The 17,408-nt window shown below is 37.3% G+C and overlaps 1 protein-coding gene across 10 annotated transcripts in view; it reads right to left on the reverse strand.

The window, feature by feature from the left end:
* Positions 1 to 17,408, reverse strand: part of LOC102225501 (ryanodine receptor 3-like) — a 115,204-nt gene that overhangs the window by 73,043 nt on the left and 24,753 nt on the right. For 5 of the 10 annotated variants that reach the window (XM_023352499.1, XM_023352500.1, XM_023352501.1 and 2 more), the window contains exons 2-9: positions 12,954 to 13,073; positions 9,567 to 9,671; positions 7,997 to 8,017; positions 3,682 to 3,696; positions 3,106 to 3,180; positions 2,897 to 2,975; positions 1,288 to 1,400; positions 232 to 331 (exon numbers count right to left, since the gene is read on the reverse strand). In XM_023352499.1, coding sequence (XP_023208267.1) covers positions 232 to 331; positions 1,288 to 1,400; positions 2,897 to 2,975; positions 3,106 to 3,180; positions 3,682 to 3,696; positions 7,997 to 8,017; positions 9,567 to 9,671; positions 12,954 to 13,073 — 628 coding nt within the window. The remainder of the gene's footprint in view (positions 1 to 231; positions 332 to 1,287; positions 1,401 to 2,896; positions 2,976 to 3,105; positions 3,181 to 3,681; positions 3,697 to 7,996; positions 8,018 to 9,566; positions 9,672 to 12,953; positions 13,074 to 17,408) is intronic. The other 5 variants (XM_023352505.1, XM_023352504.1, XM_023352507.1 and 2 more) reach the window with 2 other exon arrangements.

Consider the following 17,408-nt stretch of genomic DNA (forward strand, 5'->3'; position numbering starts at 1 on the left):
GTAAAGTGGTATTCTGACAATATATGAACTATTTCAAGGGGTATGAATATTTCTGCAAGACACAGTTCAATTGTATAGCATTTACATGATCAGAGACAGGGCAAAAATGTTAACTTATCTGCATTTTTTGTTGCAAGTAAATCTGAATTTTAAAGACAACTGTTTCAAATTAAACTGGTAGTTATTACGTTCTGAGAATAACTTGATGAACAGAATATGATAAGTCTCTACCTTCTTCTATGTTGCTGCCAGAACAGATGGGGTGGACATTCCACAGAGTCTGCATGAAGGAAGCATCCACCTGGATGTTGCCATTGGAGATGGATAAGTGCTGCAGGAGAGACCACATGGAGGACTTAATCATTCATGCACACTAAAAAGATTTTAAATTCCACACTGTCTTCAATATTAATGGAACAAAAACAGTGACTCAGATTCAGATGATGCCATATGTTTAGCACAGTTAAATTGAACTCACAAAAGTAATCATAATTCTGAACAAATAACACTTTATAATTGAAGTACTGATGAAATCCTAAAGCTGACTAACAGACATTTTCTAGGTTTGGACAATGTTGCTTCCAGAAGGATATTAATAATTACATAAATGTTTTAAGCAAAGTCTTTAAAAATAAAAAAAATACATTTTGAGACATCTGTGTCCTCATAATCCTTTCTCCCTGAAGTGTCTTCACAACACTTAAGCTCTTCCTGTCTCCATATATCATAATATGCATGACAGCTGGGACAGATGACCAGATTGACATTGGTGACTGTAAGGCAACAGAGGTCTTCTGTCTCTGAGTACGTCACAGTTGGGGGGTGCAAATGTTGCCTGGAAGCGGTCAACAGTTTCATGACTCACGGGAAACATGTTTTCCGGGTAAAGAACAGTGATACAGTAAGGCTGGACAAATTTTAAAAGAAGCCCTGGGTGGTTTCAGAGATACAAAAAACCCAAAATCATCATCAGTGGGGGGAAAGTGTGACAAAGATGAAACAAAAAGAGGCTAATTTAAAATTTGTTGTGTCTAACAAAATCATAATGCTTCAAACTGCACACTATAAATAAAAATCCCCTAACAGTAATCTAAGCAAAAATTTAATTTTACTACTTCGGGGAGAAATTCCAGGAGGAAGGCATGTGCCAAATGGACTGGGATTAAGCTGATATTTTGTGACATTAGAGTAAGATGAGTCTGTATTTTTTGCATAGACCTAATGAACACAAATTCAGGCGAATGAGCTCAGAGTCTTTAAGCTTTAGATGACAAACTTTACACTTACAAGGTATCTCTCTGAGGACACGCTGACAAGGATGAGGTCATCACCAATGCGCACTTTCTCTCCTTCTGATCTCTGTTTTGAAGCAGGATGGATCGTCCACCAGCAGGCTTCACCTACAACACCATACAGTTTTTAATCATGACTACTTAAATTCCATCAATATATTCATTTCTATATTTTCATAATCCATGCAGAGCCTCAGAGAGGAAACTGGTGCCTGTCCAGTCATTGGATGAAAGGCAATTTACACGTTGGACAGGTCGCCATTCTTCTACAGGGCAACAGAGAGAAATTTTACACATGCATGGGGAGAATACACACAGATATGTGCAGAAAAGGCTCAGCTCGGATTCAAACCCAGGACCATTTGCCTTCATCTCCCTTGAAACATTTCAGAAATTAATTTGAATTTCTTATTTTGAACCTTGTTTATTCCATGCATTTCCATAACTTGTGCATAGCTTTATTAATCACTAATAAAGCTCCCAAAGTCTACATTATTTGCCAAATGGGTAGAGTAGTTGTTTTGCAGCCAAAAGTTGTAGGTTGGATCCCAGCCTTCTCCTGCCACATGTTAATGTGCCCCTGAGCAATGGCATCCCCAAGTTGCCTCTCAGTCTACACATTGGTGTTTGAATGTTTATGAGTGTGAATGGGTAAAAATGGTTCTAGTATAAATGGCTTTGAGTGGTGGTATGGCTACAAAAATGATGTACAGAAGTTCAGTCTATTTACCATTTGAAATCAATAATAAGCAAAATAAAGAAATCTTTTCTTATTAGTTATTCATTGGTGTAAACTTAATCTAATGTAACGACAATAAATCCTGAGGAAATATGACATTGTGTGAAGTCGCATTTGCTCCCAATACAAATATCTAAATATATAAAACTATATTTAATGCTGGTCTCATACCTTCTAAGAAACTGCAGTTCTTAAAGCTAGATCTGCAGACTAAAGTTTTACAAAAAACAAAGCTCAGATTCAACCACAAAATTCTGATCAGTGCATTTGAAGTACTGACGAGGTTTTAATGTGCTTTTGTTGTAAATGGCTCTAATAAAAACAGCAGATAATTATGGATAAATACAAGATTGTTTTAAACTACTCTACATTCTGCTCAGGCATTGTGTCATCGCTAACAGTGCAACATGATCACAGCCAGCAGAAAGGGGGACTAGTAAACATGTGAGTGCCCATGGCAACAATCTTTTAATGTCATATTGGAACAACTGCTCATTAAAACACTGCACAGCACAGAATGAACAGCAGCAGCAGCAGGGGAAAAATGTTTGCAAGTATCATGATATCACAAGACCTTCAAATATGCAGCCTAGATGTAATCATTGCTGACAACAGAGGCCCACTTTGAGTCTACAGCAGTCCACAGGGAATAATAACTGAAATGTAAAAAAGTAGCTGCACAACTGAGTCATGAGCAAATAAGGAGGGAAAGATAAAGAGGTGGGCATTGAGACACAAGAGAGAAAATTACAGTGAAGTCACCAGACAGAGATAAAAACAAAGACAGCAAGAGAACAGCAGAGGTGGAAATAAAAGTTCAAAAGAGAAGGATGAAAGGAAACCTGCTGTAAAGCTTTCGTTTTACCTGTTGAATCCTCCTGCAGGCCGACATCAAAGGACAGCTTATCTGTCTGGGACCTTGATGTCTTCAAACAGGCCAAGTACTGGTGGTCAACACACATGTTAAATCACAAAATATATCATGCCAAAGAAGTAATATTTAGCAAAGAACTATTCTTGCTAATAAAACTTTAACGCTATGTTCAAATATGTGTGTGGTGATTGATCTCTGACCATAGAGCTGAAGGAATGCCGCAAGAGGATGGCGTGTCCATAAAGCAAAGTCTTGTGTCCTCCGCTGTGTGCTGCCTGTACACATCATTCAAAAACACAAACGCAAAACACAGTTTAGAACAAGCTCCAACCAAAGCAACCCCTATGGTTTTTTTCCCTACAGTTGCTTTCGTCTTCATCTGACCTCTGACATTGGTTGTTGACCTCAGCAAAGCTCTTCTCTCAAGCATGACCTCAGGCAGGGGAACATATCTCACAGGGGAGTGTGTGATATCCCATCTCACCAATGAAGACATGCAATCTGACGCGCCCACAAGAAGATGGTGATACTGGCTCCTGTATCCACACGCAAACCGGATACGGGCTCATCTTTCCCGACTACAGACTTGTGGGAAGGATGCAAGTCTTTAGTCGGCCGTTGATGCAATGTCAGTGTTAGCAAGGGAGGTTAATGCTCCATAGTTTTTGGTGTTGTAGGAGGGGGGGGAAGTAGAATCTCTACTGGGAGAGATGCAAAAGGGGTAAAGAGGAGGTTTTGTTGATTTATTTTCGGCCAGCAACCTCTATGTTACTTACCTTCCTTATGAGCCTCTAGGAAGCATTAAGGTAAGAAAGAGTGCCATTGTTAAAAGGGATTTGTTGTTCGCTTCGGCTTATTGCGTTTGTTAAGTACAATGCCTTGCTCAATTATTCATGCATCTTGAAATTTCCACATATTACCACATTAAAAACACGAACTCCAGTGTGTCTTATTGAGATTTTATGAAAACGTTCAACACAAAGTAGTGCTGTTAGTAGAATTTTAGCTACTCTCTAACACTTGGAATTTAAAGAGAGTTTAGAGAAACTAGGAGGGATCACATATAAGGATGTAGTTCTTCCCTCAGTTTAAGGTTCTTTGTCAGCATTCTAATCAAAGAATTACAATGCTACTGATCCAAACCAGAATGTTAGCTCCTAGACCTCTGGTGAGAAACTGCTATGTGACTTCTCACAGTTCAACTGTAGTGTAGCTGATTTTTTTTTCTAATTAGACCAGACTCTGATTTTGTAACTTGCTGTCCTCATTCTTGCAAGAATTGATAAAGGGCTGTTTGAGTGAAAATTACCAAATCTCTGCTTGGTAACTAAGAGTAACAGTTAAGTTTTTCAAACTAAAAAAACTGAACACGTGACTTGTACTGGTATTTATAACTTCTTATGATGATACCTCTAAAGAAAGTCCTGAGAAAACCTATTACTTTGGAAAACTAACATTGCACATCTGTCTCAACACAAAATCCACATGCTGTGAGAATGCTTTTCTTCAATGGGAAAAAGGAAGCTGGATGGAGTTGATGGAAAGATGAATGGAGATAAATACAGGAAAAAAGTTTGGCATAGAACCTGGGATGTAGGGTAAACTTTCAGCAAGAATTCTGTGCAACCAGACAGAAATTGTTATTCTCAGCAGCATGAAGGGGACTGGGCACACATAAAGGCAATAGAAAACCTGCTCAGGATACAATTGACAGAAATCAAATACTTTTATCTGGTGCCCATACACCCCTTTCTATTGCCATCCTGGGCAAATGCCATAAGACAGTGGTGCAGAGGTGAAACCATGTGGCCTGTGTACAGAGCCCTCACTCCCTTACGGGGCTGGCAAAGGTTCAAGTCATGGCCTGTTGACCTTTGCTGATTGTCTACCCCCTCTCTCACAACCCACTATCCTGTCCACTCACTATCAAATAAATGCCACCAGAGCCAAGAAAATAAAAAATAAAATAAAATCAAGAAACAGCTACTGCTGGTAGAAATATAGCTGCAAATGGAGCAAAGTGCTGTTTTACAATGTATTGATGGAGTAGATCAATCCAAGTGCACAACACATCTTTCTTATTTTTATTTTAAATCTAAATCATTTTCCTTCCACTTCACAACTATGGTCTATTTGTCAGTGTTGGTCTATCACATAAAATCTAGATAGAATACATTGAAGTTTGTACATGTAACATGGCAAAATGAGAAAAAGGGGTATGAATAACTTTGCAAGGCACCATTTCTGGTCTTCAGCTTATTTTAAAGTAAAGGGGATAAAGGAAAAAAGCTGACTTGTTTTGCCAGTTTGCAAAACACAGTCTTTGTCATGCCATCAAGAAATTGTTTTTGTAAAAACGGTAGGAAAAAAAGCCATATTTCACTATAATATGTCAAAATGAACTCAAGCAAAATCACATCTGTTAAAAACGTCTACAGTGACATTTAGCAAATTTATGCTCCCTGAACATTTGACTGCTAACTCTGTAACATGGCTGCCTTAGCTTCAATATGTTTTATTTTTCCTCTTTCTCTCTTTTCTTCTCATCTCTACCTGCTTTAACTTGCTACTGGGAAAATAGTCAGCCTGTGACTTGATGCAGTTGTGCTACGCAGACTGCAGCACTGGTTTCCAGGCTACCTTTGTTCTGCTGCTTGCTCCCATTTGCCGGCTGAGGCACTGAGCTTAATGCGGTGAGGCACTTCGAACTGAAATCACCCAGCTAATAAATCGGGTTTTTGATGTTGCTTTCAGTGCTGGCAGCAAGAAAGAATATCCTAAAAATCTTTAAAAAGATAACAGAAAACTTTTGGCTTAATGAACCAAATAGTGAAAGATGTTTGCGCACATGTGAAACCTTTATTTCAGCTTAACAGTTTGACATTTAGAGATGCAACCTCCTGGAGTGTAAGACTTAAGACAGTGAATGCATGGATGCACTGCTGTGGCTTTTCTCTCTAAATGAAGGACGTGAACAGGACAGGATTTGGAAACCAGCAAACACCCCCTCCCAACAGGTCAGTCAGATCTGGTTGTACTCTGCGTTAAATTAGGAATGGCATGTACACCAGTTGTTGTGTGTGGTTTTTTTTTTTGTTGTTTTTTTTGCAGGGCCCCAGTGTGTCTCACTGCCTCCTGGCTAAATCAGCCTGAACTACCCATTTGCTTCAGCCACTGCCTATTGATAATACCATCTGTTCAATGGAGTATTGATTTCTGAGCCTCAGTCGAGACATATTCAGCCTCCATTTCCCATTTATTGTTGCTTCCTGTGGTGACATATCTGCAAAGGCAAAGAATGATGAAGAGGTAGAGGATATTGAAAATGGATAAACATGCACTAAGAGAATACATTGAAGTTGACATAGTAAAAACAGCAATTTCAAGAGGCTTGAAATGGCCATTGGAAGAATAAACATTGTAGATATTTTTGTGGCTAAAAACAAAAGCAATGAAAAACAGTAAGAAGAAATATCTGAGGTGAGTACACGAAACCGACTACAAGATTTAATCAAACTAAAAACCTTCAATAGAACACAAGACTAACCTAAATGAGACTGCCAAGTTTTTATGCTGCTAAATTTGTTGACTTAAAATGTATAAATGAGGTAGATTAGAGTGAGATTATATTCCAAACATTGTAGAATAACACTAAACAAAGCCAAGTATAGAATTTGTTTAATTTTCCAGAGACATTAAGATTCTTCTTTTGTTTTTGTGGGGAATCTTAAGTAACTAAACCAATAGCAAGAAAACAAACAACTGTTGCTGCACACTGCTGTTCAGGTGGATGAATAAGATTAGACACTTTTACAGATAGCAAGCTAAGAGTTGTATGTCTGTTTTGGAACTATTGCAGACTCACTGGAGGTTGTTTTTAAGTTTTCTTTTTCCTGAAGTTGATCTTGTCTTTAATCATATTTTGCTCAATTTAGTCATTGCCATTTAAATTACATTGTTTTCCTTGTGTGTGTCTATGTCTAATAGTCCTTGATTGATTTCAACAATTCCCCTTCGAAATTCCATCATGGTCATCATTCAGTTAATCAGACTAATTCACACATTTTTCACAAACTAGGAGATGTCATTAACTTAGAAGGAGGTTATTTTTGGCCCTCACAAAAGCATCTGCTTGATGAAACTAAGAACTGAATATCATACGTGAGTGGGTATTTGATACAATTATTTCCAACTGTCTTCTCCGGCTACAGCCAACACTGTCAGAAACACCAGAGAAAGAAATGGTCCTGACACGCATCACTCTGGCAGACAAACAGTCCCCCTGTGGCAAGACACTCAATTCCTGGCATTTTCGTCTCTGAATTTAATGCAGGGGTCTGCCAAAGTCAGCCCTCGAGGTTCAACATCCCACATGTTTAAGTTCTTTCCCTGGTTCAACACAAATAAATCAAATGGTTGTTCGTTAGTAGGCCTCAGTCTAAGTTGAGGAGGTAGTTGGACCATTTGAGCAGGACAACCATGACTTAAGGTCCCTGGATTTAGAAAGATCCTGAGAATCATCCACCATGCAGCATCAAAGAGGGAACATGAAAGCATTAAATTATGCTGGGAGCCTTTTTCTTTGACCACATCACTGGTGATAATGTTCTGGTTCATTACAGAAATAATTGTGCCAGCTGGGCTATTTGCATAATTTTATTTCATTTCATAGAGTTACTTTGATTAGAGGAAAATGCTATGACAAAGGAAGGCTCATCCTGTGTAGTTTGATGTGCATTACTGTTGATCTGATGCCAATCCAGTATTAGAGCCACACTAGTTAATCAGTTGTAGAAAAAAAAACACTAAAGGTTCTGGGAAGTCAATATATAAACTCTATAAAACAATCTATTACAGACGGTGTACAAAAATCCATAAGAGAGCATCCATCACTTCCTAGAACTGGTTCATTTGTGTGATAAACTATACTTCCAAACTATTTGTTAGTATTTAGTGGTGAAATGTGGTGTAGGCACCACAAGGAATCAATGAGGTGGGAACAGATTTGTAAATTGACTACTATAATAAATACTATGATGTATCATGCATGCACAAAGGATAAGAGGCTAATGGCATGATTGGTGAACATACCCATCGATCCGGGCCACGTGTCTATCATGCACAGGATGAAGATTATACACAGAGGACAGAAGATAAACAGTGGAGAATTACACATTTGTCACTGCAGGGCCAAACTAAAAGAAGTCTACTAATGCACTGTCATGGGCTCAGATTGATTTTTTGAATTACAACTTATGACATCCAAATGATATTGATTAAACATGCAGATTTCCTCTGCAGTTCTGTCCCTAAGTTGCTGGGTCAAATCTAGTTCAAGATCACTTTTGTTGTCAATGGTATCCCCCCTATCCTTATCATTATTCATAGTAGCCTGACCTCTCAACACTCAGAGTGCTCAGACCAATATGATGGGCCCATTTGGCCTTTTAATTTCCTCACACTGACTGGACAAGCTAAGGATCTTGAATTTAACTGCCTGCTCTCATTACAACTGCCTCTCTAAAGTGTGCAGTGTAGAACAAAGTGGGTCCTGTACTGCCTGCGATAAAAGACACGTCCTATCCTGCTTTTTCATTTCAAGATAAAGGTTTCGCAAGGTCTTCATGAAATGTCTGATATGATAACAGGATTACTGTACGATGACCCCTTTTCACAGCTCATTTCTGGAGCTCTTAAGTTTACATGTGCTTTTAGGAGGCTGTGCACAAAATGTTGCCCCCTCTTCCTTTTCACCACAACCCAACAGAAACATTTAGTGGCAACTCTTTGTATTTGTATTTTTACACTATTTGTCACTTATGATATTGTTATTTTAATGGTATAAATACTTTTCATTTTTTTATGTTAGTTGGGTACAAGAAATACATAAGTGCTTTTACTCACTCCTCCAAACATGTGCTGTTATTGTATTTCTGCAATTAGTTGTGCAGAAATACACAACTAAATAAATTAAGCTAACATTGCACTGTTTACGTACTACTCCTTCCCCAGTTGTTGCTGGACACTGTTGGTCAGATGGTTAAAAGGAGAATGTTCTGGATTTTCCCTCGCCAACAGAAAAGACAAATTTGGCTGTTTTGAAATACATCAAGGCATTGGAATTACTTACATTTATTCGTTTAAATTAAAGGATCATTACTTATCACTCGCACTCATGCAGATACAAATGGCAAAAGTAATTTCTAAATGACTTTTCACTTTCAGAATGAAATGAGAAATGATCTACAAAAAAAGTCAAATTTTCTTTCTGGAAACCCCCCGCCAAAAAACACTACATAGAATAGATACAGTATTAATTCAGAATTTTACCTGAGAAACATAAAACCACAACTTTGAAATAATAAAATGTTTTTACTTCCCATTTTTCAGGTGAATTTAGTGCAGCATTATTTCATGACAGAAAAAGAACTAAGAAAATGTACTTTTTTCCTGCAAATCTGAATCATCTCCCAAAAAACCCCAGAGCCCAAAACAAATACCATTCTTCCTTTGTTTTTAAGGTTTTTAGTGGTTGATTTAAGCGACACAAATGACTGTTTGAAAGAAAGAACAAGAAAAAATGTTTCATATTGTGTGCACTGTATGGATTGTTAGTGGTAAGCTGAAGTGTAATGGTCTACATGAGTGTGCCCTCACTCACCCCTTCACTGTTCTGTCCACTTTTAGCGAGCATTTCCTGTAGAGCCCGTACTGATAGAGATTGCTCCAGCACAAAGGTACAGATGCACAGGTCTGGGGGAACATACTGCAACAACAAACAGCACATGGTTAATAATTGTAACAGATATATGGTGTCAGTAATGTTTGTCTTTAGGCCATTATTATTAATTGAATGACTACTAGCGTGAGATCCTATCTTTACTCATTTAAAAATTTTGAATATTTTATTGCATCATCAAAAAGACTTAATTTAGCAATATCAACAAAACAGTTTGGAAGATGTGAAAGGTAAATATCAAGAAATAACCAAAAACCCAGATTATTATTATAATCAAAAAATCATGAAGGAACAAAATACTACAGAAAATGTTTGGTTGTTGATCAAGTGTTACTGTGGTTAGTGCTTTAAAAGCATTTTCCTTAACTTCCAGATGCAAAATGTTTTTGCTAAGCCAGAAAAAGAAAGTCGCTCCAACATCTGCAGGGATACTATGATTAGATTCCCACTCAGAAAATCACCGCTGACTGTTGCACTTTTACCTGTTTCAAACAGAGTTCATTCTAAACGGGTGGGAGACATTCATTAAATTGCACTTCAGAGACATTAACCTTAGCTGCTCTCTGGTTGGTCAGTGTGTAGAAGCTAAGTCTTAGAAGAAGCACAATTAGATAAATTGAAAAAATGCCAAATTGCATTCGAAAATCCAATTCAAGGCAGAAACAGACGGGACAGCTGATTCTCTGACAGAATGAGGAAGCTGCTGTGGGGACATTGAGGCTAAAAGATAAATGGTACTAACCTGAAAACTCTGGCTGCCTCCTCCCTCAGTTCTGAACTCGTTTTTAAGTAGATCATTCATGCAGGTCAATCTAACCTCATTTTATGCTAACTTTACACTCTTCATCACCCAGTTGTTTAAAATCGGAGATCATTTATTTTAACAACACCTCTGTTTCATCTCATTAGCAAAATTATTTCTATTTGTTAAATGCAATAATAAAAAGAGATTTTATATATACTGCTCAAAAAAATAAAGGGAACACTCAAATAACACATCCTAGATCTGAATGAAAGAAATATTCTCATTGAATACTTTGTTCTGTACAAAGTTCCATTTGCACAACAGCAGGTGAAATTGATTGTCAATCAGTGTTGCTTCCTAAGTGGACATAAAAGTTTGATGTACTTGGAGTTATATTGTGTTGTTTAAGTGTTCCCTTTATTTTTTTGAGCAGTATATATATATATTTTTTTTACTTTCTTATCCAATAGTTTTCTTTTTGTGTGTGTGTGTGTTTGGTAGAAATGCAAATTAATCTGTAGGACTTGGGTCAAACATTGTCTGTGTCCTTTCAGCCCGTGTTGGTACAGGACTCGTTTCACTGTGGATAACAACAAAGCTCTTTAGTTCTGGAGTTCTTAGTCACATTTCACACCAGAACCCATTCCTCACTTGGGGAGAAATTGCATTTCCTTACTGTTTATGGTATGATGCCTAGATAGTCCTGCTGTGTTTATGCTTGCCTATTTGTTTAAGCAGACCAACGTGGCATCTGAAAGCATGTGTGAATTTGCATTTGTGAATTACACAACCTAACATTTGAAGACATGTCCTGTGGTCATTAGGTCAAACTAAGGTGTTTGGCCATAATGATTATTGTTATATTTAGAAAAAATAGGGGAAACTTACCAGTCTGAGAACACCCTCTCAATTATGATGTGCCACACTAAATCAAGTAAGAAGTAGCCAGAGCACAAACTGAGGAAAAATATGAAAACCACTAGTTTCTGAGAAAATAGAGACTTAAATGTTTTTATGCTAGAACAACTGATACTTACCAGCTGATTGCAGCTGATGAGTAAGAAATCCTAAATCCTAAAAGTATCAAAAATTAGGAATATACATTTTGTAGATATTGATTGCCAAACTGAGATGGTGTTAGATGTATAATAGTTAGTGGGTCTTCCTTCAGTGGTCATAACGAGTGTCTGACAGACGAGCAGTTGGTTGTAAATCACATCCAAGCAGCTGTTCACAGACCGATTGATGCCACCATTTAAACAGTACGCTCTTTAAATCAACCTGGTTCTGTGCTCCATTAGCAGACTAGTTTACCCAGGAAAAGAAGTCCTCCTATTGAATCATACACCTCTAAATGGTACTCTTGGGTCGTTTCTTTTTTTTTTTCAAATCACTGTCATTGCTCCCAAAAATGGGGTGATGCTTTTCATAAAACAGCAGGTAATGAAGACAAAGTGCCTGAAAGAGAGAATATCCATCATGCCTGTCAGGTGTAATTACCATCCAATATGGACTGAAAGCCTAACTTCCCTCTTAGGGACACACATACAGTTGGTGAGACCTGAAGGAGAAAACATACAAAACTCTACCAGTTCATGGCTCTTTGCTTTCATGCAAATTTAAATTAGACCCTTTAACTTTGCCTCTTTTTTATCTTGTCCCTTTTTTGTTTCTTTAATTTTTAACCTATCAGATGGTGCTACCTTTAACTGGCTTAATCTCAGAGACAAACAACCAGAGGGACATGCTCTTTGAGGCATTATGTCCTCTACAATTTTATAGTAAAGCATCAATGCTAGCCAAGCAGAAGAAAGCTTGTGGTGATTTAAAAGTCAAGAGCATAGTCCATTTATAAAATATTCTTATCTAATAAGAGGAACAATTGACTGTGGGTATGCTCTATAATATGGATTCTGTACTGATAAATGCATTAAAGTGGCAACCATGCTGTTTACAAAGTGAAACAATTATATTTTTCTAATTACAAACCTGCAAATGCAATTTTAACAACAATAAAACAACAGGCAATTACAGCCAACGCTGCTTTGGAACAATTCCTCAAACATATCCCAGAGTGTAATTTCAGAGTTTTTTATCATCTTACAGCAGTCCCACAGAGATGTAAGGCTGCAGCCGAACCTTTTTAGGAGAAATTCATCAGTGAGACTGCGGTCGATTTAAGCTGCTATTTTTTATTTTTTTATTTTTCATTTGTTTTTGCTTTGAGGAAGCATTGGACTGCAGCTTTAAGCTTTTTAGCCTGGCTTCACTAATTGTCCGGTCCAAAATAAGAACACAATTCACAGATGTCTCTTATCTAAACGGATGGATTCTTTCATGCGATCCACATTTTTACAGTCTGCTTTATGTGGCATTTGTTGGTTCCGTTAGTGTATGTGTGCATGACCATAGGGTTTGTTATGGAAATGCAATGAAAACAAATTTAATCAAATTAAGTGCATGACTCTGAGCAGAGCTGCCTCGCTTCAGTATCATGCATCTGGGTTCCACAGAAACATTTTTTTCTTGAGATTCAAACGGCGCCAATGCTGGAGTCAGCCTACCTTTGCCTCAGATGTTGGCTCCAGGTAACATAGGCGATTGCCCAGCCCTTCAGCAGCCAGGCAGAACTTACGATTCTCCTTCTGGATGCAGGCCACACACTGGAGAACCACTTCATCATCCTGTCAAGACAAAACTGACTTCAGTTTGTGCCTCTGTGCTAACAAGAAGTTTGTTTGGCTGCTTGAACACGTGTGTGGGTGTCACATCCTGAGAGATTCCACATCTACCCACATACATGTCAATTCTAGCTTTGTGATCATGGGGGATTCTTGTACAGTGTTGGTTTGTGAGTAAAGGGTTTTTTCCCCAACAGAAAAAAGCAAACAGTAAGCAGAAGCCAAAAGAGACCTCTAAAAATATTCTAAACAAATAATGGTTGAATTGAATCCAAAAGGGAAACAAATAAGATAATGACAAAAAATATACATTTCTGCAGAATGCAATTATACCAGAAGGAAGTTTAACTTTTCATAATAAATTGTTTCAGTTAATTGAAGTCAAAGGTTGTAATCACCAAGTGTTAAGACAGTCTTTTTCTTTAACAAGATTGCTACACTTTAGCATGGTGCTTGTTAGGTGTTGGATGCTCACTGGGGATTCATCCTAAATCCTAACCCTTCATGCACAATATTTAACCATGAGATTAGGCTCTTGGATAGGAAGCTTTAAACATCTCATGGCCATCATGATCTTAAAAACTTTAAATTTCAAAGCAAGAACTAGGGCAAAAAAGAAGTTGATGACTGCCCTGTTTGTGACTGATGGCTGCCAACAAAGTATTCATAATTGTCCCTCGTGGGGTTTATTTTGGTTGACGAAGAATATTAATTAAATAATTAAAAAAAAGAAAGAATAAATAAAAACAAATTCTCACTGGGTTTCCCAGGTCTGAAAACAAACATCTGACGCCACTGCTGTGTAAAAAGACTTGACTGTATTTAAAGCATTGGCTTTGTAAATGCTGAACTGGACATAACTACTCTTCAGTACAGCAGGGCAAGCAGAAATCTGCTGATATCGGCTGCCGTGGGACAGGGAAGGGGGGCTTCTGCACAATTGTCAGCTCCATTATTTAATGCAAGGGAATTGTGCTGAGAGCAGGGTGTAGCAGCACTAGTGGTAGTAACAGCAGAGCTCCCCTTTATAGTGTTACATTGCAGCACGCTGCGTTTGCAGCACATAGTCAGAAATAGAGAAGACTAGTACTGGACAGAGTAATGAGATACAGATCTGCAGATGTACAGTGTGAAATTCACTATGACAATCTTCAGGGTCACGACAACCATGCTTGGTTGTCATCATCTGCACATATAGATAGCAGATGATGTTTAAACAGAGTTTTGTTTTTGTTTTGATTTTTAGTAAATGGGGAACCAGTAATTGTGAATATCTTTACCTTAAATGTGTGTGATGCTGTTGTATTAAAATCTTTTTAACATGTTTTTTTCTTCACCTAATAAGACTTAATCACTGGCAATTCACTGGCAAATGATTCAAGGAGTCCGAACTCAGTTCTTCATTTCGGTCTTTGGTGTAATCTTTAAAATTTGGAGAAACTATTAAAAACCAGAAAACAAACACTCAAGATACAATAGTTAAAAGAAATAAAGTCTAAGAAATGTTAACAATTGGCCTTGTGATTATGCAGTTCACTTTTAAGCAATTAAGAATTACTCTTTTATTTTACTTTGAATTTAAATTACTGCATTTCATTTTTTTACAGTTGTGACTTTGGAATATGTAGCTATTGAATTTAGATTTCAGCTTTCACCTACTTTTATGTATTTGAAACTTTTTAATTTTATCTTAATATTCTTATTTGCATTTCCTTGATACACTTTCTAGTTTTAAGATTGTTCTAAAATTACTTTCTGTTGTTTGGGATCTTAGTTTTATCACCATTTACTTCAGCCATGATATTTATGACACTTATAACATCCCACTCTAATCAGTCAATTTAAATGTGAAGTTAATTCTAATTATACTAATAATAATAATTTCAAAGGTATGTACATTTTTATACAAAACTAAATATGAACCGTAAAAAACTCTTTTTAATCAGTCCCAAACTTTGCCGTTCACTGTCTGGCTTGATAAACAGCTCGGAAATTAAAAAGCAACAAATATGGGAGTAGGTTAAAATTTAGTGCTGCTTATGTTTTGAAATCCTTGATCACTTGGAAAAATTGAGTTAATTTGTTTTGTAGTTAACATCACAGGTGCATGTTTCCAAACTTAACATTTTTAGTTAGAAGATTTCTTTCTTTTTCTGCACTTTTCCACTGTCCTTGTTTGTCAAGCACACACTGGACAATAAGCTATCCATATCAAAGATAAAAGTAATAATGAATAACATTTTAAAGAAGAGACTGGAAGGACATTTTATTGAACTATTGGTTAGGACGTTGGAGGTTTGGGATTATAGTTTGTGTTTTTATCCATACTGCAGATTTTAGTGTACAGTATATGCTGGAGGGAGAAGATACGCAAGAGCGAGCACTGACAACTGGAATTGATAGTGTCGTTCATGGGTTTTATGGCAAAGGCTTTGGATGATGCTAACTTGCACAAATCAATATAAAAATGTTATTCAACTCAGATGTAGATTGAAATTAATAGCCCTTTATGGCAACCCAACACTTGGCTTGGATAGAACATACCATTAGTCTCATTGTTAGTAGAGAAAGCACCGGGCTGATTCGGCCCACAATAGGACCGTATTGATCCACTCATTGCCTTGCCGCCTGTCTGAGCACCAAGCAGCTCACACACAAACAGAATCATCTTTTTAATCAGAGAAGGCAACTCAAATGTCTTTACTTCTATCTCATTCTTCCTACATTTAAGCCTTACTCACTCATCCCCTGCTGCACTTGACTTACACACACCAGGGAATCAGAGGACTCACTACTATCAATCATTCATAGACAGAGACATTAGGTTGTATAAAAGGTGATGTTCTCTCTAATTTCGAATGGGTCAGTGTGCAAGATCTGAGGAAAATCTAAATCTAAACATCTCTTTAGTGTGTCTCTAAAGAAGACACTGCAAAGATTGAGCATCAACAGAGCGACACAAAGAGAAAAGCAGGTCCCAGAAAACTTTATTCAAATTTACTCTGCCCTGCCATATGAAATTTTAAACATTCTCAACAGAGTTGCTGAATACAGATCAAATGCGTTATACAGGGCTTTGTAGAAGTATTCACATACCTGGAACATTTTAACCATTTGTTTAATTACAGCCACAAATTTCACCCACAAAATAAGCATTTGAAAAAGTGTTCTACTGGAAGATTGTGATAGACTAGTCTGCACCATGTAGTTTTTTTAGGCCCTACAGAATGAAGTAGGCATGAATGCACATCAAAAATATGTAGGATGAAGCAGAAATTACTGTGCCACACTGTGTCTTTAATGTCTATAAAGAAAACATAGTTCATTCAATTGTCTTCAAACAAAGTGAGAAATTAGCTTTGTCTTCAAGGGCACATTGAGGTTGACTGGATTCCTGCCCTTCTCAGTCTCTGTCATTTCCCATTCCCAGCTGTTCACATGCCTCCCCTGTCATTGCTGCTGCACGTTTCTGTATGTTCTATGACAAAAGGCTAAACCTCCACCACACTCTGGTAAGATTCATTTTATTATTAAAGCATATCAATGAGCATACTCTGATAGCAACAGATATATTTCCTAAGTTGATCACAGTCTCCTTGTGCATCGAGCAATAAACACTTATACCATTCATTTGAAAGAGTTTAGGCTAATAGCTACATAGCTTGTTTGGTGGATAATTGATAAATATTTTGGACATTGAACAAAGTTTCTTTGACAAAAAAATGCTCAACATTCAGTTTCAGTACATAAACTTGCTTAGAAAAAAAACATATGTCTCTGTCTTCTCCACCCCTGCAGTTATTTACACATGTACATTTGCAAATACTATTTAACTACAGGCCGCAGAAAACAAAACCTGCTCTCAAGTGCAAAACCCATATGTCTTCAGGTTAATGTTAAAGGGTTTGAATTTAATGTTTGTGCTGACATTGTATCAGCTTTGCAATTCTGCAATACAACTGCTTTAGTGCCTAGAAAGTAGATTTTACAACATTTATTATGCGCAATACAAGGACGCAGTGCTGTGGTTATGAGTTTTTCTGTATATCCTGAAGACGTCACACTTGGTTAAAGATGTAATCTGTCCAAGTCAAAAAAACATACTGAGCAGATTGCAACAAGTTTTAATAGTTAGTTACCATTAAAAAATTAACAAGGTTTCTGTTGCTTTTTTACAATAAAATTACCTTTTGAAGAGGTGACTGTAACTTTAAAACCTTTTACTTTTCCATTGCTCAGCAAACGCACCATCTCGGTTGAAAGCAGAACAGACTGAATTTAAAGCAGGGATACTTCAATCAGCAAAGAGAACAAAGCCTTTACTGTAACTGTAGTTTG

This window comes from Xiphophorus maculatus, chromosome 19, assembly GCF_002775205.1.
Source record: "Xiphophorus maculatus strain JP 163 A chromosome 19, X_maculatus-5.0-male, whole genome shotgun sequence".
Classification (NCBI taxonomy): domain Eukaryota; kingdom Metazoa; phylum Chordata; class Actinopteri; order Cyprinodontiformes; family Poeciliidae; genus Xiphophorus; species Xiphophorus maculatus.